The sequence below is a fragment of the Diabrotica undecimpunctata genome, chromosome 5 (genome assembly GCF_040954645.1).
Source record: "Diabrotica undecimpunctata isolate CICGRU chromosome 5, icDiaUnde3, whole genome shotgun sequence".
Lineage (NCBI taxonomy): Eukaryota > Metazoa > Arthropoda > Insecta > Coleoptera > Chrysomelidae > Diabrotica > Diabrotica undecimpunctata.
Genome location: NC_092807.1, coordinates 49,273,089 through 49,297,721, shown reverse-complemented (window position 1 = coordinate 49,297,721; position 24,633 = coordinate 49,273,089). Strand labels below are relative to the sequence as shown.

General features: G+C 32.2%; 1 protein-coding gene across 2 annotated transcripts in view; it reads left to right on the top strand.

Annotated features, from left to right (window-relative positions):
- Nucleotides 1–24,633, top strand: part of LOC140441296 (5-oxoprolinase) — a 401,235-nt gene that overhangs the window by 260,676 nt on the left and 115,926 nt on the right. For both annotated transcript variants that reach the window (XM_072531924.1, XM_072531925.1), the window contains exons 16-17: nt 8,940–9,183; nt 14,598–14,695. In XM_072531924.1, the coding sequence (XP_072388025.1) occupies nt 8,940–9,183; nt 14,598–14,695 (342 nt within the window). The remainder of the gene's footprint in view (nt 1–8,939; nt 9,184–14,597; nt 14,696–24,633) is intronic.

The window sequence follows — 24,633 nt, the reverse complement described above, 5'->3', positions numbered from 1 at the left end:
TTTAATACTAATATCTATTCAATGCTATCGTAATATACGGACGTGTTCTGTTTTTCGATACTCTTCAAATCAAGTTACAAAGTATATAAAAAAGTTAATTATTCCTATACATATTTGTTTGATAATCAAGCTATTTAACAATCACAATTAGTACGGAAGTTTGTAATAAAAATTATGTAATTATTCCAGCGTTTCTCAACCTTTTACCATTTGCAACCCAATTTTCCATAATTATTTTCACCGCGCCCCCTCTCATACAATAAAAATATATCTATGCAATAATACTGTACCTTGAGTATTTTGACAAAAAACGTACAGTGAAATCTTATTGTAACTACCATATTACCGAGAATAAATAAATTTATTGATATGTGGCAACACCGATTCGGAACCGATCGCCTTTCTTCGCAAGAAGTTTCAATATTTTGAATATTCTCGATCGTCTGTCTGCCTGCATCTCCTCTTCTCGCTCCTAAGTTCTTACCGTGCTCAATCTTAGTCGAGTCAGTTTAGTCAGTCCTTCTGTATGTACCTGTTAAATTTATTGTGAACGTGTATGTTCTAGTTTACTTAATAATTGTAGTTGACGGTACTACATAAAGATATCCCAAGCGGTGGGTAAATATAAATTTATACAAAATCATGGATAAATTTTTAACTGGGCGTAAGCGGGCATTAGATACCAGTAAAGCATCAACAATTGCACAGGCGAGAGTAGTTCCAAAAATAAAATCAAGAAAATATTCTCAAGAATACTTAAATTGTGGGTTTACTTTTACTGAAGTACATGAAGAAGAAATAGCTCTATGTATTATTTGCTTAAAAGTTTTAGCTATCTACAGCATGAAACCTAATAAACTTAAAAAACATTTGCAAACACTTCATTGTGACTACATTAACAAACCTAGAGAACTCTTCGAGTTAAAATTAAAATCACATGAAAAGCAAAAATCATTAAAAAAAAAACTTTGACTGTGAATGAAAAAACTTTACTTGCCTCTTATAAAGTTTCCTATCAAATAGCCAGATGTAAAAAGCCCCACACTATTGGTGAAGAGCTTATTTTGCCAGCTACAATTCAAATTGTAGATATGTTTGCTGTAGATACTGTTGCCCGTCGAATTGTTGCGTGACAAGGTGTTTTCAATTCAGCTAGATGAGGCAACATATATCAATAAGGATGCTCATTTTATTGCCTACGTTCGATTTTGTGATAGCACATTAGTGAAGAATTACTATTACTATTACTACTATTAGAAGAATTACTTTTCTGCAACCCAATACAATTTAAAGCAACATTGCTCGCATTATTTGCTATGTTAAATTATTATATAAACGATGCAAAAATAGAGTGGAGAAATTTCGTCGAAATATGCACCGTCTGGAAAATTTCAACGCCTACAAGCGCTTGTGAAACAAAAGTCTACAATGTGTATATGGACACACTGTGTGATCCACAGAGAAGCTCTGGCTTACAAAGAAATGTTTTCTGGCCTGAATCCAATGATTCCAATTGTAAAGTGTAGTTAAAATATCATAGCGCCATACTGTATCAAAAGTCTTTTTTACATCAAAGAATATGGCTAAACATTCTTAATTGGAAAGAAATGTTTCATGAATTTCTGATTCCAATGATATTAAGTTATCTAATGTGGATCTATTTTTCCTAAATCCACTTTGTTCGAATATAATCAAGACGTTTATGTTCAATATGCCACATGAGTCTATTGGCAATGACCTTTTCTAGCAACTTGTACATTGCATTCGTGAGAGAGATTGGTCTATAGGATTCTGCTTCAAATTTAGGTTTACCTGATTTCTATATTGGAACTATAATTGACGAGTGCCATATTTGTGGGAATATCTTATTGATCCATATAAAATTGAAAAATTGCAATAATTGCAATAATAGTTCTTGACCTACTAGTGGTAGGTTCTGTAGAAAAAGCACAGGTATGTTATCTGGTCCTGGACTAGTATTTCTAAAGGAGTTAAGAGTTAAAATAAGTTAAGTAAAGCTTATAGTATTATATAGCTGTAAGTGTATCGTAGTGTTTTCATGATATTGTTACACAAATTATTAGAAAGGGTTCTCATAATAATTGAAGTTTAAAAAATGGTGGGTGCATATTTATTATGAACGGTTGGTTACTAAAATATTCTAAAAATTGCCGAATGCACTTAGCCGTAGATAATGAAGGGTCTTTGACGTGCTATTAATTGGTTGGTGTTAGTATGTTCCTAATGCTGACTTCTTTTTTTAGTATTATTAACCAGAGTCTGCTAATTCCATTGATGCCTTTACTACACAGTTTTCTTCATTTGGTAAGATGAGGGCTGTTTCTTTGATTTTCTTCTTTTTGCTGTGCGTTTATTTTATGACTATTGGTGCATCTTTCTATTGCATTCTGTGCCCATTATCACAGACATGTTTGCATATCTGGAATTTGCTACAGCCTCTGTTTTTAATGTATGAATCAAACTCATTTTAACAGAAAAATTATTTTAACAAAAAATAGGTAAATTATTTATATCTTTCTTCTTTATGTGTGTCTTAATTTATATCTCTGTATGTTTATTTCTATCGAAGGTTGGCGACCATCAAACGATAGGTTTCTTTGTTTTGTGCCGCATGTATTATATTCGCAGCTTCTGGTATTTGAAACCATTCTCTCAAGTTTCTCAGCCAGGATTTCTTCTTTCTGCCCAAACCCCTTCTACCTTCAATCTTGCCTTCCACGATAAGCTGTAGCAGACTGTACTTATCATTACGCAACACATGGCCCAGGTATGACGCTTTCCTCCTTTTAACAGTTGTTAACAATTCCACCTCTTTGACCATTCGTCGTAATACCTCTGTGTTGGTCACTCTGTCTGTCCAAGGTATTCTCAGTATGTGTCGATACAGCCACATTGCTAGAGCCGCTAACTTCTTTATAGTTGCTGCTGTTAACGTCCATCCTTCAACTCCGTAAAGTAGCGTAGAAAGTACGTAGCGTTTCGTGGCGCGCCATCGGAGGTTAACGCTTAGGTGGTGGTTGCTTAAGAGCTTTCTCATGAAATAGCAAAATCCAAATTCATCAAAATGAGAAAATGAGAAATTTTTTATATACAAATACATTTGTTATATAGTTGCTGAAACTCTTAACTATCTCTGTAAGATATATCCCTTTGGTACTAATAAGTATGGTCTCTGATCCAGTAGCATAGTTTCCCAATGACGGACGCTACTTTATTTATTGCTCATCCGTACCTGTCTCACATGCTCACAATCGTATTCTCTACTATACTCTACTATACATAACTTCATCAGGAGTACACTGTAAAAAAATTTGAACATTACAAAAAATGGCGTACAAATACCTACATTTAAAAACACTACAGAAATTAAAAGATTTCACAAATAAAAACTGACATTTAAGTATGTAAAATATTGAATGTCAAGATTAAATTTTCTTAAGCACGTTCGTTACAGCAATACGATAAAAAAAATTAAAATTACTTCAAATGCAAATATAAAAATCAAAATAAAAGAAAAGTTAGAAGAATGATATTTCTTTGACGAATTATTAAATTTAGTAGTTATTAAGGTGAATGGTGGCTATGCTAAAGTTAAACATGAGGATGGCAAAATTGAACAACAGAAGAATTTTTTTATTACATTGTAGAGCATCTAGTGTTATTTCTGAGTATGTTCAGAACAGTTCAGATTATACTGAGGTAATGACAAAGTTTTAAATAATAAAGTAGATAAATTCATTAATATGATCCATAAAAAAACATTAAATTTATAACATATTAACTGCTAACATATTAACTGAATATAAACTAAGGTTAAAAAAGAGTTTTTTAAATGTTTTTGACAAAGTGAAACTTACTAACATAAAACAATTTAAACAGCTAACTAATAACTTATTTTTCAACCATTTATTTTTAAACCATGACAAATTGTTTAAAAACTTGTCCAGCGTTGACTTTCCAAGAGAAGTGTCTGATATTCGCTCTCTGGGTCCAAACTTCAGGGTTGAGTGTACACCCCTAGATTCTAAGTTAGATATATTTTTCTTTGATGTAGAAAATATTATCGATGAAGTGACAGTTGAATCTAAGTATATTCTTAGGGCACAAGTAACAAATGTAGTAACTAATTACTTACAGAATTTAAAATCTAAACGCCCCACAACAATGAACAAAATGTTTAAATATGTAAAACAATATCTAAAGTTACATTCAGACATATACATTTTACAATATGACAAAGGTGGATCAACGGTATCTATGAACAAACGGGAGTAGGTTTATCGGCAAAACCTCAACGTTCTTAAATGACAAATCGATATTTAAGGCTTTGGGCAAAGATCCTACGTCAGTAATAGAAAAAAATTATAATGACTTAATAAAAACCTTAAAAAACCATTATCAGCTTACTGAACAAGTTGCAAAAAAGTTGATAATTCATGACTCATGTTTCCCTAAATTTTATTGTTTGCCTAAAATCCATAAACTGGACATTCCTCTCAGGTCTCTGGTAAGTTCTTTAAAAACCACTACCTACAACATTTCTAAATTCCTTGCTGATATATTACATGATGCCTTTAAATATCACAGTAATTTAAATTCTAATGACACATTTACCTTTGTCAATGCTGTTAGGGGAATGCAGTTACCAAATGATTATGTTTTTTTCAAATTTCTTTAGATGTGGTGTCGTTATCTTGTCATCGAATGCCATAGTCTGTGGTGTAGTGCGCATTTCGATGCGCATCGCCCCGCCTCGAATTTTCCCATTTGCTCTTGACCTGGAAATCCCTATTTATCGCTCGAACGGCACATATAAATATTGGCGATTTTCAGGTCAGCCAGGTCAGTCCCTCACGGGCTCTCCGAGAGCTTAGTGCTCTCGGGGCTCTGCTTCCTGCATTTATTTAACATACTCTGTGGCTGAGAATTGTTTCAACTTAATTTGGTGTTTTATTTCGACGAAGAAATTGTCATGTAAGAAATATCTTGCCTTTTTCAAGGCAAGACACCGAAGATAAATATTTTCCAAGTCCATAACCCGAAAATGGACTTAAGTAGGGGAGCTCTCGACAGTATATTCGAAGCCCTCTACAGAGCACCCGGAGACAACAGAAGGTGGTTAGACCCGTAATTGTTCCACCGAGGTGACAATCTACACACATCTCACTAAATATGGAAACTTATATAAATTTATATAAAACAAATTGGAAACTTATAAAACACTACATGACATTATCAACAGACAATTTTCTGCAAATTCCTAGGTTCATTTTTAACAACACTTACTTTACTGTCAATGGTAAATTTTATTCTCAAATTTTTGGAACACCGATAGGTTCCCCGATTAGTCCAATCCTTGCAACTACTGTAACTGATCATCTCTTGGATAATGTGATTACGCAATTACCTTTTGAATTATCGTTTATATATAAATATGTCAATGACATCATATGTGCAGTTCCATCGCATTACATCAATACCACACTAAATATTTTTAATTTATTTAATAAACATCTTCAGTTTACAATTGAAACTGAGACAGATTTTAATATACCATTTTTAGGCACAAGGGTAATAAGAACAACTGAAAATATTTTGACATTGGATTGGTACCAAAAGCCAACAGCATCAGGCAGGTATATAATTTAATATTCAAATCATACCACCCGTCAAAAATATAATACCGTACTAGGTATGAAAAATAGGATAATGTTCATTGTTGATGACAACTTTAAAAAAATACTGACAAATTATACAAAATTTTTCGTAACAACGGATAACCTAGACTAATTAAAAAAACTGATGTACACCAGTAATTTCTATAACGGTCCCGTCCATAAATGTAACAACAAATCAATCAAATATAAAAAACCCCCCTTTAATAATGGTCTTACTCATTCTGTCATATTCATATTCAACAATGTTCCTAATATTAGTATAGCTAAATATAATACCATGAACAGCAAACAACTATTTTCAAAAATCAAAGACCCAGCACCAACTTTATATAAAATTAATGTTGTTTATGAAATACTATGTCAAGGATGTCAAAATAGCTACATTGGCCAAACATCACAATGGCTAAAATGATGCATCACATAACATAAAAGTGATCGCCGCTTGGGAAAAAATACTTGCGTAGTAGTTGAGCACTATGAACATACCGGTCATATGCTAGACTATAACAGCTCACATTTTGGCACATAACGATAACTACATAAGTTGATTATTTCTTGAGATGTGTGACATTAACAAAAATAAAAAAACTTTGAAATGGGCAATAGACAGTTAGGTAACATATATTGTAATATATTAAACAAAATTTATAAATATTCAAAATAGCCAACATTCACCTTAATATTAGGTAACTAACCTTAATAATTCATCAAAGAAATATCATTCTTCTAACGTTTCTTTTATTGTTATTTTTATTTTTACATTTGAAGTAATTTAAATTTTTTTATCGTATTGCTGTAACGAACATGCTTAAGATAATTTAATCTTGACATTCATTATTTTACATACTTCAATTTCAGTTTTTATTTGTGAAATCTTTTAATTTCTGTAAGTGTTTTTAAATGTATTTGTACGCCATTTTTTGTAATGTTTGTAAAAACAAAAATTTTTATTAGAGACCACTTTACCTGATAATTCCTACGTATATATATATCTATATATATATAACTATATTTTAAAAATTCACTAACAGTATTCTGTTAGACGTTATTTTCAAAGTTGTTTTTTGTATTTTCTCCAAACTATTTAAACAATAATTATCCACTCACTTTCTCTTTCTGCTCGTGAAATGTGACTGAAATCAAGCCTGCAACGACGACTGTTTCAACATGTCGTCCTTCATTTTGTTTTTAACTTTTAACGTTTTTAGTAATTTTTAAAGTGTTTTTTAACAGTAACATTTTTAAGTTTAGTTGCAACCTCAGTTTTATCATGTTATTTAACGTTGTTGTTTATGCCACGAATCTTACATTCGGGTAAGTTTTTTATAGTTTTTTACAGCCTTTTTGGCACCATTCAGTTTGTTACAACATAGTAATTTTCTTTGTAGACCTTGATAAAGGTGGCAAAAAACCACCGAAAGCTTGGATTCAGAATAAATAGTACGCCTTAGCAAAGCTCTATTTTTTATTGACTACCACACCCAAAAAGAAAAAAGTATTTACATATATATATATATATATATATATATATATATATATATATATATATATATATATATATATATATTGTGATGATGTATTGTTTGTGAATGATGTTTTAATGAGCAATGAGTGTTTTTTAATATATATATATATATATATATATATATATATATATATATATATATAGGGTTTTTATCGCAATAGGTTCTCAAAGGATTAGTTTGTAAGCACTTTTTAAATTATCTCTATTATATCTATTATGAAACACACATATATATTTAACATAGCCAATGTAAATTTAAAATAAACTATCTTTAAATTGAAATTCTTATGAAACTAATTAAATTATATAGACAATGTAAAATTTAAACAAACTATCTTTAAAATTGAAATTGTTATGACACTAACTAAATTATATTAACAAAATTTTGTACCTTTCTGTCACTGAATGCCTAAATAAACTGTTCTCCAAAATAAAGATTTTAATCACCACTCAATGTCTTCGTTCTCAGCCTCGGTTATCCTTGTTTTTGTGAAATTACTTTTTCCAATTATCAGCTTCCAACAATTTAAAATATTTTTCTTCTTAATAGCATTTATATTTATTTTTCTTTTTAATATACCAATATCCAATCACCAAATATATTATATAATTTGAATTTTCAATTAATACTTTCTTCCATTATCCAATCACCATTTATACATAACATAATTTTTAATCTTCAATAATATTCTCTTTATTATACTTTCCAATATTATCAAATTTTAATACTAAATTACTGATTATTGCATACCTTATACTTTCTTCCTAATTCTGACTGACTAGTCTTGAACTTACTGAACAACTGACTTCACTAACTGTAACTAACTGTGTATGTCTTCTTAATAACTAACTGTCTGACCTTATACTGACTTCATAGTAACTGTCCTGACTCCCTTACTGACTGACTGGCCTTATACTGACTTCATACTAACTGTCTGACCGCTTACTGACTGACTAACCATTTTGAATCCAAATCACCGAGTATTTATACCTTTTCAATGTTCCAGAACCATCTGGCAAGAAATCATATTCGAATTGTTCTATATATGAATGTTCTCGAAAAAGTATATCTTCGATCCACAGACATAACCATATTCGCGAAAGTTCTACCGTAAACAAAGGTTAAATTCTGTATTCTAGAAAATTCTTTACTTTTCTATCGAGAATTTTATTGACATTTAGGCTTTTCAGATCAGAATATAAACTTATATGTAATTTAAACAACCTAAATTAATAAACTATACTACTTCAAATCCGTAACTATATGTAAACTAAACATTTTAAATTAACAAATAACCCCACTTTATATTCGTAACTCTATTTCTGTCTGTCATTTCATAGTATATTTGGTTGCCTATGCACATGGCTCACTTAAATATATAATAATTATTAAAAAAAAAACTTTTTACACTTATTATGTTAATTTCTTAAGAATGCCCTCATATAAATAATTTTTATAGTATATAACTTATTAAAATAACCAAATACTTTTTATATCTAATATTATCTAGTGTGTAACTTATAATAATAAAATAATATATATATATATATATATATATATATATATATATATATATATATATATATATATATATATATATATATATATATATACATATACATTGAACGAAACATAGAATGTAAATTACTATCAAATAAAATTATTTAAACTGAAAAAATGAATTAATGCTTTTAAAGTGAAATATATATTTTAGGGTCCAACTTGGAATGGTTGTTCAGGTGTGCATACCCATATGACTAACACAAGAATAACAGATATAGAAATATTGGAAAGAAGATGTCCAGTGCATGTACGTACGTTTATGTTGCGACCTAACACAGGAGGAAAAGGCAAGTTTTATGGTGGAAATGGGGTACTGAGGGAACTGATGTTTAGATCGCCTCTTACGTTATCAGTTTTAACTGAGAGAAGAGTTCTGGAACCTTATGGAATGAACGGTATGTATGAATTGTTGGTAATAAATACGTGTGTTTACTTTACGAATTTTGAATAGAGTTAGTAAACAGCATGTTATTTATTCTTCTTCTTCTTAAGGTGCCATGCATTTCTGCGTAGGCGTCCACCGTACATCGTCTTGTCAGGTGAGATGTTAAATATTCTGGATTAAATAATTCTGTTTTTAGCAGCATTGCGAAGCATTTCATAGCTGTGGATTCCTGTCCATTGTCGAATATTGCGCAGCCATGACATTTTTTCACGTCCGAGACCTCTCCTACCCTCTATTTTCCCTTCGAGTATCAGTTGCTGAAAAGTGTATCGTTCTCCTCGTATAATGTGCCCCAAGTATGCAGTCTTCTTACTTTTTACATAATTAAAAAGTTCCACATCCTGTAAGCCCGCTCTTCTGAGTACTTCCTCATTTCTGACCCTGTCCGTCCATTATTTATAATATATAAAAAAGAACAATGATTCAAAGTCATTAATAATTTTATCAACTTGTTATATTTTTCGACATATCTTCTATCAAAATATACTGCCAAGCATAAAAATAGGGTCACCCCGTAATTTTTAATTTATTTTTAACAATTGTTTCTCTTTTTAATTATTTTGGGTTGTAATATACTTTACTAACGGATTGCTTACGGAAAACGATTTTATTTTGATATAATACTTATATATTGAAAAGTAACAATTTTAATTTATTGTGCTTTTTATTAAAACAAAAGAAATTTTAAAAACTTGAACAGCGAGTATTTCCTCCTCTGGCGGTAATAATAGCTTGCAAACATGGAAGCCTGTTTCTTCATATCATCCCAAATATATTCTATGAGATTAATATCTCAGTAACTATCCGAGCAGTGTGGGCCCTGTGAGTCGTCTCCAAGAATAACCCTAAACCCTAAAACATGGTCTTCAAGAACCTGTATCAGGTACCTATGAGCAGTCAATGTCCCATTCTCAATAAAGACTAACTCCGTGAGAGCGTCAAACGATATACCTTCCCATGCCATAACTGAAAAGCGGCAGTTCAGCTCCTCTATTTCGAAGAGCAGCGAAATCAGCAGCGTAAAGTCGACTCTTAACTGTTCATTCACTTACACTTATATTTCTCACTTCTTGCAGAAGATTTAGCCATGACCGTTGGGTTTCTCAAAGCACCAGAAACGACAAAACGGGCATCTCTAACTGTTGTAATACTGCTTCGACCTAAACCAGGTCTTCGAGGAAGCAGACCAGTCTATTTGTATCGTCGCCATACTCGTCGTACACGCTGAAGACTTACACAAGCGTTTTTCGCAGCTTTACGCTGACCGTGGCCATCTTCTAATGCCGCCACAACAGAACTCATGCTCATTGCAATACACTTTAAGTGGAAACACAAAAAACAATTTAAATTTATGTTAAAACCACAGAAAAAAACTGTGCTAATAATTTTTCTTAGAAATTAGGGTAAGGGGCCGTTTTTGTCTCAAACGTTTATCGAAACAGCAACAACATTTTTTTAGGCAATCCATTGGTAAACTACTTTACAACCGAAAATATTTCAAAAAGAATAATCCTTTATAAACTAAATTCAAATTATGAGGCGACTCTAATTTTATGCTTAGCAGTGAATATATAGCGACTATATTAAATGCCATTGATTTTTGTTTTGCCATGAGTCTTCTATGTCTCTTCTATTAATGGCTATGTTAAATCCTTTTTTTTCTTCAAGTCTTCTTTGGTCCTCCTTTTTTCCTTCTTCTATTTGTGGTTCATCCTTATTGAGAACCTCTCGATGTTCATTCGCTATTTTGTTCGTGTCTACGGTATGTTTTTATATAATTTTTTTTTCTTTATGGTATCTGTTATGTCCCTTCACACATATTTTAATTTTTTATTAAGTATTCTTCTATTATTTTCATTTTATATTTTAATTATTTAATTAACGTGTAATTAACACACTTACTTTTATCATTCTGCCTAAAAAGTCCACTGCTGAACATAGGCCTCTTCCGCGTGTTTCCAACCCTGTCTATCCTGCGCCACTCTCATCCAGTTTTTATTTTTTCTTCTCAATCGTCAGCCCATTGTTTAAGGGGTAGACCGAAGCTTCTCTTGTCTTCCCTTGGTTTCCATTCCAATAATCTTCTTTGTCCATCGTCTATTCGTCATTCAAGCTATGTGTCCTGCCCATCTCCATTTAAGTCTGGCTATCCTTTCAATGACTTCAGTCACCTTGATTCTTCTCCTCACATACTTCATCTAATAGTACCAAAGTAACCTATTCCACCTTTCTTTATATGATCCATCAACCTGAGAGAAGTGAGATAATTATCTGCACAAATAAGATGGGGCAATACTTTTCCCCATTCTAATGTTGGCAAATTCTCTAAAAATTGCAGGATCATACCACTTTCTAAACCAAATTCTTTTTTATGATTATTATATTGTCCTTTGTTCCCTTGATACACCTGAAAGTCAATCAAATATCCAGATCTTGGACTTCAACACCAATACTTGTATCCAAAGATAATTGATTTTCCTATTATGCGCTGCTTTATTCCGTGTAGCCCATAATATATGATCGTTGCTTCGTCGATGATTGATTCTGTTTTCCAAACGGTGAATTCTGCAAAAAAAAATTTTAACGTTTGAAGATATGGAGATAACTTATAGGTTCGATCTATTCGATCAATAGCTAAATTATCTTTGAAGTAAAGAAATTTTATAATGGTTTCAAGTCTATTCAGTTTACTCTTTCGGCCTATTAATGGCGAGAGTTAATTTCTAATTATTTTAGCTTTCTGGGTCGTGTTCTGTGAAGATCAGCTTCGTGTCCTACGTTACGCTTAGATATTTGGCTTGATTTGACCATTTAATTTGCGTATCGAATAGGGATATGACCCCATTTGGTCCACCTCTTTATTTTTCTACATGATGGCCTGTGTTTTGTCAGGGTTGATTGGCTATCTTCCACTATACACACCAATCTTGTGGTTCGTTAAGTGCTCTTTGTACAGCTTTGTAGCTATAGCTGTATCGTCTGTGTATAGACTTAGCAACGATCTGGTTTGGTTGGGGTATCTGCTGTGTATATGATATACAGATATGGCGACAACACTGCTCTCTGTGGCATACCAGCCTTCATGGCTTCAACTCCGGACAGGTTTGGCTATATTCGAACTCTGAACCTCTTGTCGGCTAGGTATTATGAGAGAAGACTTGTCATCGCCTCACTAAAACTGTATTAGTTCATTTTATATAACAGGTCTTCGTGCCAGACCCTGTCGAATATTTAACTGACATCTAGAAAGCGGAAACTGTATATATCTTTTTATTGAACCTCTTTGTGATATATTCTGCTACACTCAGTACCTAAAGTTGACATGAGTGTTCGCACCTAAATCTGAAGTGTACTTCAGGTATTATTCCCATTTCTTCTGATTCTTCTTTTAGCCTAACTAGTATGACTCACTCTGCAATTTTGCTTATTGCTGGTAATAAGCTTATCAGCCGATAATTCTGTGAAAATGTGCCATTTTCCCCTGGTTTTTCGATCATTCCTTCCATCTGCTAGAAAAATGTCTTAATCTTAGAATGTCGTTGATTAAAATCATGAATGTGTTGCTTTTGTGAGTCCATTTCAAAAGGTAAAAGAAATAATAAATTAGGCTTACTCACAATCAATTTAATTTAACTATCTAGACGACCGGTTTCGCTTTCTACAATATGCAAAGCATCTTCAGGTCTCGATACAAAGTTAAATAAATGCTGAAATAATAAACCCATATTAGGGTGTTGTCTAATAAAGATAAACAAAGATAGATGATATAAATTATATAAATTACAGTTTTTATGCCAATATTACATGTCTGTGGTTTATCAAAATGAATAAAATCTTTAAGCAGACAAGGTAAGGCCCACAAATTGGTAAAATAATATATTAAACTGTAACGAATTAATAAATGAACAAATAAATAAAACATTACTTACATGCCGGTACTCTATTAATTGATGGTTGAAAGAACATGGTTTAAACTATCCTGTATTGTTGATTGGAGAACTCAAGTCTGCTATTGTAATTGTTTGACAGTAAACGGGGAAGTTCTTGAGGAGACAGATTTTATCCAATGAAGTAGAGATAGGTGTAATGTAATTGTTTGTTTGATGAAAGTAATGTTCTATACCATTGAGTTATTTAAAAGTTATTTATATTTATTCTAGAGATATATTTATGAAATATGTGTTATTTATTGAGATTTTATTTTTGAAGGTGACTGTTCTGAGAAAATGAATGAGATTAGATGTACAAATTGTGTGGGTGTGCAATTCTAATAACTTGTAAATATCAAATTTCTTTGATAAAGTATTGCTGTAATATGTGGCAAATGATTGTAAAGTCCAATAATTAAAGTTAAAAAATTAAAATTAAAATTGAGGACACTTTAAAACACACAGAATACACACAGAAAACACTTAAAAAAGGGGACGAAACAGACATTAAATTTAAATTTAAAAAAGGGGGAGGATTTGGAAGCACTACATCTCTTTGCTGGCATATTCTTCAGAGCTCTATTCGTAATATGGTCAGATCCTAGAGCTTTTTTGGCGTTTGATCAACTGTCTGACCTCTTCCCGGGAGGTGTATGTAATATCTATGTTGTTTCCTTTTTTTTATTGCCCCGTATCTTCTTTACACTTCTTGTGTAAAGTCGAGATCTTTATCGTGATAATAGTTTTTTCTACATCCTCGTTCAAGTGTGTTTCGATTATTAAAATGGAAACCCAAACGTCAAATAAACTTAATATTAAATTAAAATTGTGGCGTATTCCCAGAAAATTAGTAAATTACATGAAGATGTCACAAAAAAATAGTTTTAGAACAATATTAGAGGCAAAAGTATGCAACACATCACAACCTTTATTTACTTAAAAAATTATGAAAAAGCTGTAGATGATTATTATGGCTCTTTTGGAAATACACTTTTTTTCTTGTTGTGATTGTGCAAATTTCTAAAAATCGTACCAGGTTAAACAGTCCCTAGGGAAAGCAGGTACGTGTTGGATTTCGGGTAGAGGAGTTATGAAGCTAACTCTAGCTCATTTTCTTATTTATTGTATACATCCTTCTAGCTTGTTCCATCTATAATTGGACTGGAAATATTTCTAGTAATTTCTATGGTTGAAAGGTTTCTATTTTGGTTATTGCAGGATCTCCTTGTTTGATTTCTATGGTTCTCTACTATGTTCATTCCACTTACTAGTTAAGGAAATAGAAAGTGTGTTTCTAGTAAGTTACTTGTAAGTCTCTAGTAAGTTTTTAAAGTTTCTAGTAAGTTTCTAGTAATTTTTTGTTAAGTTCCTAGTAAGTTTCTGGTAAGTTTCCAGTAAGTTTCTAGTAAGTTTCATATCTTTTGATGTATTTCAGGTGGTGAGCCCGGTAGTCGTGGTCTTAATCTGTTGGTAAGAAATGGTGGTCGCACCATTAATCTTGGACCAAAAACTTCAGTAGCTGTTATGCCTGGGGTAAGTACAACGAATATTTGACCTTCCATAAAATCTGTAAAAAAATTGTAATACTCAAATAGAAAATTTTATATAAGTGACAACATTTATGAATAACATATTGGAATAAATAAACTGTTTTTTACTAAACTGAAGTAAAAATTATCATTACGATAAGCCTGTTAAAGTTTCACCGTTTCCTCTCCAGTATTGAGAATTACTAAATTGGTATTTCCTATTTGCTCGAGTAAATTATTACCAGCAACTTCATTCCTTCCGCAACATAACGCAAAAGTTTTTTCTAGACTTTCAAAAAAGTTAGTCAATTCCATCGCACCTATTTCCAAATTTGGTTAAGTATAGTAATATAATAGTAGTATATATTATTATGGTCTAAAAATTATTTAGAAAATTCAATAAAATTTCTATTTTTATGAATTCTAATATAATAAACAGACAAAAAAATATATTCAATTTTTTTTATTTCGTATATCTGAATAATGTTTACATTATTCAGATATACTATATATTAATTACAGTCGCCAAATTATTAATTAGATTTTTAATATATCTCAGGGCTTCGCAAAACAAGTTTAAAAACGAGTTCGGCCCTGATAGCGATCAAATCTACCACGATATCAGCTGTCCCGAAATACAGTCATTTTAAATGGTAAAAACAAATCATAATTTAATATTTTATACCTCTACTACAAAGTTCTACTAGTTAGTGCTGACAATATTATCTCAAGCGAGTAGCACTTCTTTTCGTATTATTTTTGTAACAACAGCAAAATAACCTTTTAATAATACCTACGTAAAGAGATAACAAAAATTCCAGTTGGGTCTTGACCAGTTTTTTAGACCGGCCACAGGACCGGCTCAACTTCTAATCAAGAACATTAATAAAATAACTTCATACAACAATATTACTACACACAACTCTACTAAACACAGTTACTCAGATGTCGTAAATTATTTTAAACATCCAACAAAACAACAAGCAATAGTCATTTCCAGCATTGAAGGTACAAAAATCCATGATTACGACGTAACTGTTGGATCACTAGTGGGTCCAACTAATGTACTTTTTGCCTCCAGAATTGTAAACAATATATGCATATACCTTTCTTCAAAAAACACTGTTTATGCTCTTCTTGATTCTTATAAATATATTAAGATAAATGGATGTCAAGTCTGACCTCATGATAATACTTCCTATTGGGTATTTCTCTTCATAGACGGATTCAGTTGTTCCAAATGTAAAATCATTGATCATAGAGAATCAGAATTCGCTCACATTTCAAACCAAACTAATTCATCTACCCTCTTAGATTCAACCCATACATCATCATTATCTAAACCTCATGAACCTAATGCCACCCCTTCAACTCCCCTCTCAGATTCAACTCAAACCACATCGTCATTATCTAAACCTAATTAACCTAATGATAAAATATATCAATATACGGAAACCGACCTCATCCAAAACATGTCTAAAGATAATCCAAACACTTCGTCTTCTTCTTCCAAAACAACAACACCAGCTGTAAATAACACTGAAAATACTACGACACCAGAAACACCAATAACCTTAAATAATGCAGTCAATTCTAAATAGCTAAAAAGACATAACATGTCATCTTCTGAAATTAACGAAGACAACCCAAAAACCGACTCATCCGTTTTTAATACCTCTAAACAATATAAACCAAAAAAGAAACCCAAAACCTGAAGAAACTGACGAATCATCTCTAGTTGAAGGATAATCAAGGGATGACTAATACATTTATAATGCAATGAAACATAAATGGGTTTTATACCCATTATGAACAGTTTAAACTACTAATCGACGAGCTTTCCCCTTTAATTCTTTGTCTTCAAGAAACCCACTTCAAAAACAAAATAATATAATTTTAAAAAATAGTCAATGTTTAAAAAAAAAATCGAATAGCTCAACAAGCTGGTGGTGGAGTAGTTATTTTCACTAGAGCTGATCTGAAAGCTAAACCGATCGCACTAAGTACCAATCTTGAAGCTGTAGCAGTCTCTATTACCTATCATAAAAATATTAACATATGTAACATTTATTTACCACACCCTAGTGATCTAGATATGCACTAATTAAATAATCTTATAGACTAAATTCCACATCCTAAATTAATTTTAGTAGATACGAACTGCCACCACCCGGCATGGAGAAGTCACAAAACTGATAAATACGGTAACTTATTGAAAAAGCTAATTGATTGTTCTGATTTATTGTTACTTAATACGGGGAATCCAACTAGATTTAATTCTTATAACGGCTCATTTTCCTCCATTGATATATCCTTATGCAGTCAATCACTCTCAACTACATTGTCATGGAACACTTTGAACTCATTATATAATAGTGACCGCTTTCCAATTTCTATAACATCAGATTAGAAGTAAATTAGATTACGGTTGCATCTCTTACGGTGCTGCAAGCAAAACTTCTTAAAAAAAACTAAATAGCATACAATCTACAGCTTTGAGATTAGCACTGGGTGTCTTCAGAACTAGTCCAGAACTAGTAGCTTACAAGTTTTAGCGAGAGAACCACCTCTCGAGAAAATATCAGCACAGAAACAACATCCAGTATTCTCCCAAATTTGCCATCCCAGTATTGGTTCTACAAAATCAACTAAAAGTAGTACTCCCCTTTAAGAACGAATAAAATCTTCTAACTTTGATATGGATGTCAGTGTAAATTTTCCTCCATGGACAACAACCACTTACCATTGACTTATCCCTCACAAAATACCCCAAATCAACTACAAATCCGATTTTCATCAACACTTGTACTCCGAAGTGATATATCATTATCCTAATTATCTCCAAATTTTCAGTGATTGCTCTAAATCTCATGACGGACACGCTGCTGCATACTACTGTAAATACACTACTCACTCTATATCCATACTTATAAACTGCTGTATTCTCACAGGCGAGACCACAGCCATTTTGAAAGCCTTAATTTTCTTCAAAACGCGTAGTGAGAATAAATGTGTCATCATCACTGACTCATTAAATGCTCTATTAGGTGTAAAACAAATATACCCTACAAATCCAATATTTTGAGCTATAAAAAATGAGATAAATATAATTCAATCAACTTGAAAAGCAGTAGCATTTATCTGGGTACCGTCGCATGTAGGAATAGCTGGAAACGAGAAAGTGGATAACCTAGCAAACACAAGTCGAATAAAACTCACAATACACAACCAAATCAAGAAATTATCCATACTCCGATCTCAAAAACCTAATTAAAGACCACTTTATGAACATATGGCCAGACTACTGGAAAGATTCAGGAACCAAACAATATGAGATTTATCCCCTTGTGAAGACCATCTTGGATCAATTGGATCCACTGCACTGATCCATAAATTCTTAATTAACAAAGAATCTTCTCTAACCTGCAGAAACTGTTATCTCAGATTGACGGTGAAGCATATTCTGATTGACTGCCAGTACCACGAAGAAACAAGAAGAAAATATAGAATCTCAGATCATCAAGACCACTTTAACCATAAACACTGACCATGTAATAATTGATTTAAAAGATTTACTGTTAACTCTTATTTAAGTTACTTCACTAATAACCCTGCGTGGTTGATGTGGATTATATGTTTTTTCTAACTAAAAAAAAAGTTTAAAAACTATTTATAAAGACTGTAATTTACGAGAATAGCAAAAAAGATGTTTGCTCGTTCAGGTACACCTATCGAATCACGTTAAAAATATTTAATTATAAATACAAAAACAAAATCTCAAATTAGTATATATTTTAATCTTAGAAATGAACATTCTAGACGTGTTTTACGAATGTTAAAAAATATTTGTTTAGGAAGTTACCAGTTTTATTGAATACGAGCAGTTTTATTGAAATACTTTTTTTAATTGAAATATTCATAATCTTCTCCCTGTGATTAAATATCCTGTACCAATTGTAAAATAAATTTAATTCATGTTGTTCTTTTTTGAAAAGAGATTAGTTTAGAAGCTCCCCATTTTCCATTTTAATTTTTCCTGGGCTCTAATCCCTAATCCTGTTTGATGTGGCTTTATAAAATTTCGAATAAAAGCATAGTCAATATCCTCCCAAAATTATTCATTTAACAAGGAGGTAGAAAGCATTTTTGTTTGTCTTTTATCTGTTTTCTGTAAGAAGTTTCTAAATGTTAAAGAATTTTAGCAAGAAGGTTACGCAGATGTTAAAAACAATTTGCTATATATTGAAATTAATACCTACCTTAATATATATTAAAAACCCCATGTATGCCATCCTTAATATTTTAAAAATATTAAAAAAAAATTATATAATTAATTAAGGATGGCACCGCTGCTTGCAGTCAGAATATGATGCGATAGAAACGAACCTATCAGAGGTGTAAATCCGGCACGAGTTGTATGAGAAAGTGACAGGACAAATCTGTTTTAGGGCAGGTAAGTATGCTGCTCTAGTATGGTACTCGATCTATACCAAGCCTGTTGACCTCGCGCTGAATGAGAATTTTTTGTTGTGTGAAATATGCTGCGGTCCGGTCTCCATTTACACAAGCTAGCATACGCCACCCCATTCCCAAAAAATCAGAAATAATTAAATTAAATTAAAAACAATGAAGTAAATATAAAACAATTGTCAAAGTGAATAATTTAAAACAAAACAAAAAAAAATTACAATCAGTGTTCAAAACGTTCACCATCAGATAAACTACATAGTCTAAATTTTTTGTGTAAGTTTTGTCTTATTTTAAATAATGAGTTTCTTTGGGCTCTAATTACGTTAACTCCCTCTAAAATATTTTGCCATAACTCTTGACGGTCATTTATTTTTTTTATAAGTGACTTTAGGTAGCCCCACAACTGAAAGTCTAGGGGATTTAGTTCGGGACTGTGTGCTGGCCATGGGTATAAGAAGCCTTTTATTGTTTTCTGGGTCTTCTGCAATATGCACAACAATTTCATCCTCCATATCCGCATCAATTAGTCTCGGTCTTCCAGTATTACTGTTTTTAGGATGAAATGACCTTGTTTCGCATAATCTGTCGAACAGTGATCTAATAGTTTTATGGTTTGGTTGCCTTCTATTGGAATAAAGTTCGAAATAGCGTTGAGCTGCTTTTCGAGCACAAAATTTTTCCTTGGCATACAAACATATCATATCGCGCCTTTCTACATTAGAAAATTCACTATGATGTGGCATTTTACCTTTATCTTAAGTGGTTTATAAAAAACTTATTAGCACTTTGACAAATAATGACTCGCACTGCACTTTGACAACTAATAATAAATAAATTCGTAGTTACTTCTTGACGTTGCCATTAACGTTCAAAAAATTAAATAGAGACATACATCATTAAGAAAATACGTTTATTTCGAAAACGGTGTACTTTTTTTATGTAAAAAAAGACTAGCTACCTTTTTGGGTAGAATTGAATGTTAGTTCATGTTTTTAAAGTTTCACTTCTTTAGGATACACTCAATTGGGAAAAATTTTAAGAGTGAATTTTTATAAAAATGACAGTATGAAGTACCTACGCGCTCACCAGCAGTATAAAGTAAGTTGCTAAATATTTGAAGTTACGTATGTATCAGTGTAAATAAAGTGTGAAAAAAATATATTTTAAAGTTTTTATTTCTTTGAATTCGTCTTCGTCGGAAATGGCATAATAGATATTAAAATATGATAAAAAGACGATTAAAAGGCAATCTTATTGTCCATTTTGACAGATGGTATCTACAAATATTATTTGCTATTTTAAGGCATTCTTTATCAAACCAATTCAGCCCTGCTTTTACTTGGCTCTTTTGTGGAATAATTTTATCATTTGCTATAGTTATAATCTCCCTTGTAGCTTGTCACACTTGTTTTATTCGTTTCTCTTCTTCTTTCTGGGATAGTAGCCCTTTATTTATTTTATTGATATACTTTCTCTTTATTTACACCTCGCTTAGATTTTCTATATCATATCCATTTTTCCTTTTGAATTTGTTTTTCTCAGTTCGTTATCTTTTTGTAACGTTCCACATATAGCTCTAATCAGAAAATGGTCTTAATGGATTTTGACTCCTTTTATACTTCTTATATTTCTTAATTTTTAGTTGTTATAACTTTTTTATTAATAAAGGTAAAGTAATGTTGCAAAGTTTTTTACAGCTAAAGCAATTACCTTTAAAATCAGATGGCTTTGAAAGTTAATCTTACGTATGAAAGCTAAGTTATACTTGGAAAAGCCCCAAGACATAAAAGTGTATAATCTTAATCTTCCGAATCCTACACTAATCTTTTAAAAGTCTGGAGAATATTATTGTCTATCATCAGTATAAGAGTAACTATTATTAAACGTGGGTTATCTGCTTACTGTTAAGTTGTAATAGTCAAAAGTGGTCAAAATGAGTAATAAAGCGCATTTCTCCAAGAGTGTGCATTTTATGGATGATCATTATGAAAAAACAGTTACGAAAAGGTACCAAGAATTTAATAGTAATGGAAGTGAAATAGGGAATGCAGTAAATGCAGAATATGATTGTGCTATCGAAAGTGAGCACTATACAGCATAGAAATATCGGAAGAGAGTGACGAAGACAAAAATATTAAGGAAAATGACTCATCTGATCCAGGTAATATTTTCGGCAAAAATCGTTTTAAATAGGCGACACAAAAAGTTAAACTTACACGAGGGAGAACTTTGAAACATAATATAGTTATACAACTTATGCATCCCCTTTAGATGTTTAGAACTTACTATTTTCTACAGCATGATGATTAAGCAAATTATTTCCTGGACCAACGCTAAAATCTGTGGTTATCGGAAAAATAAAAAAGAGCCGATAGAAGTGAAATTTGTGACACGAATTTGATTTAAATGAAAGCATTTTTGGGTATGCTTATTTGTACTGCCATTTTCAACTCAAATCATGAGAGTATTCGCACCATTTTTGTTACAAACGGTACCGGAAGAGACATTTTTTGCTGTGTTATGTGTAAAGATTGGTTTGTGGTCCCGTTAGCTTGTCTTTGTTTTGATAATTCCAACGAACAAAAACAGCGCCAACAAGCTAATCCAAATGCTCCAATATCAGAAATATTTAGTTTTAGTTTGTAGTAAATTGTCAAAAAGGATATTCAGTTGGCCAGACTGTCTGTATGTGTCGATGAGATGATAATTCAATTTCGGGGCAGATGTAAATTTAAAATGTTCATGCCAAACAAACCCGACAAATATGGTCTCAAACTGATGTGTCTGAGAGATGAGGCGTAAACTATCAGAAGATGAAAAAAAAAACTTTCTCAAAGTAAAACAGCTTAATTCACTGGCAATATACACTGGCAAAACACTGGCAAAATTAAAAAAACAAAAAACGGGTTTAGTAGGCGGTACTGTAGACTAGCGCGAAGCTTTATATTAATTAATAATTACAATTTCATAATATTTTAAATTTTAAATTTTAGAACCACAAAGATGCATAAAGCAACAGGTCCAGATGAAATTAATATAGAAGCAATAAAACTATTAGACGAGGAGAATATCGAAATCTTGGTAAAGCTGTTCAATAGAATTTATGATACTGGTTACATTCCGTGAGAATGGCTGCAGTCATCCTTTGTGATGATCCCAAAAACAGCTAATGCCACAAAATGCAATGAACACCGCTTAATCAGTTTAATGAGCCACTTGCTGAAACTCTTCCTTAGGATATTACACTCAAGAATGTACAAGATACTAGAAGAACTTAGCGGGTCAACACAATTCGGTTTTAAGGGAGGACTAGGAACAAGAGAGGCAATTTTATGTTTGAACACTTTAATACAAAACTGTTTAGATCAACGAAAAGATGTCTACCTCACCTTCATCGACTACGAGAAGGCATTAGACAATGTTAAACATGATATCATGATGGAACTACTACATAGGGCCAACATTGACCAGAAGGAGATCAGAATTATTCAGAATCTATACTGGAACCAAATGGCAAAGGTGAGGATTGATCAAGACCAATATACGGATGAATTTGAAATCCGGAAAGGTGTCCGCCAAGGCTGCATACTCTCTCCGATGCGTTTTAATTTATATGTTGAAAATATATTTGCGGAAGCATTAGAAGACACGGAATTAGGCATTAAGGTGAACGGCATACCAATTAGCAACCTACGCTATGTGGACGACACAGTGATTATAACTGATAAATTGGAAGATCAGCAGTTATTACTTGATAGGGTGAATAGCATAGGTAAAAAATATGGCCTCAAAATCAACATTTTGAAAACGAAATATATGGTCATTAGCAGAAACCCTCCAGAAAACCCGATAATATGCATAGGTGACGATCGCATAAAACGCGTGAAAACTTTTAAATACCTTGGCACCACAATCAATGACCTATCGGATCCACAACAAGAGATAAAAACCCGAATACAAATGGCAAGACAAGCTTTTGTGAAATTCAGACTGGTCCTATGTTATCAAAACCTACATTTCGAAATACGCTACAGAATGGTCAAGTGCTACATATGGTCCATCTTGCTTTATGGCATGGAAACGTGGACTTTGAAAAAAACATCTATCAACAAACTTGAAGCATTTGAAATGTGGTCATTAAGAAGAATGATGCGCATACCTTGGGTGGATAGAGTTCGAAACGATGACGTCCTTAAGAGAGCCGGCGTGGAAAGAGAACTCTTTAAATTAATTAAAAAACGCAAGATTGGTTACCTTGGGCACATATTGAGAGGAGCAAAATATGAAATACCACAGTTAATCCTACAAGGGAAGATCGAAGGTAGGAGAGGAGCCGGCCGCAAACAATTATCCTGGTTAAGAAATATTAAAGAATGGACAGGAATACACAATACAGGCGAGCTGTGTCACGCCGCCAAGAACAAAATTCTAGTAATGAGATAGTCGCCTACGCACTTTGGTGTATGGCATGTTAAGAAGAAGAAGAATATTTTAAATCAAATTTCTAATCAGCAGCAGCTTTTGTTGGTGTATCTTTTTTAAGCTGTTTACATACTTTACTTTATGTCGGCCAGGTAGTCAAGCAGGTCAGGCGGCCGATTCTCATTCGCTTCACTGTCAAATGATTAAGTGGATGTGGGGTCGAGCCTCGGCTCGGTGTACAGAAAAATAAAAAAGGCTAACGCGGTAGTTTAAAATTCTAAAATGAATCTGCGGCTTAGACTAGAATATGCTGGTGTCTGATCTGCCTATGATGGAGCAGTACGGCAAGAGATAATGGCTTGCGGCTCGGTGATACTCCTCCATAGATCCCTATCGGAAGGGCGCGGCGCCTAAATACCGGCGTATATATATACATTCTTTATTGCAGTCGTAAGTAAGATCTTTTTAACGTTTCCCGTACAAAAAATTATGAAACATTTCAAAAATCGAAATAAAAAATTATGGTCAGTTTTAAAATTTTGTATACCTACGCCCATCCCTTCGCTAGGTATACAAATGGACTCTTTTTCTAGGTATTTAAATAAAAAAAATTAACTTATTTATTCAAATATCTAATTAAAACAGAAACTTTAATATTTCTGGAACTCTGTACATTCCACGATTATTTAAACTTGCTGGTTCGTCGATCTTCTCCACAATATCAGTATGATCATATCATATTGCGTCCTCTTTATTTGGGCATTTCCACGAATTAAAGTTGCTGTTTACCATAACACTAACAAACGCCTTATTTTGTTCTACTTCTTTTATTTTTCCCACCTTGTGTTGATCTTCATAAATAACAATAACATGTCACCTTCTTTTAAATGAGATTTGTTGAATGTTTGAATAACAGCTGGAATGTCATCACCACTATCAGATTCCAAATTTAATTGCTTATTAGATAGAGATGTTTCAGAATTTAAATTTTCCTTGAAATTTCGTTTTGTTTCTTTTTCTTTCAGAATCTTTTTTCATCAGAATCTGAAT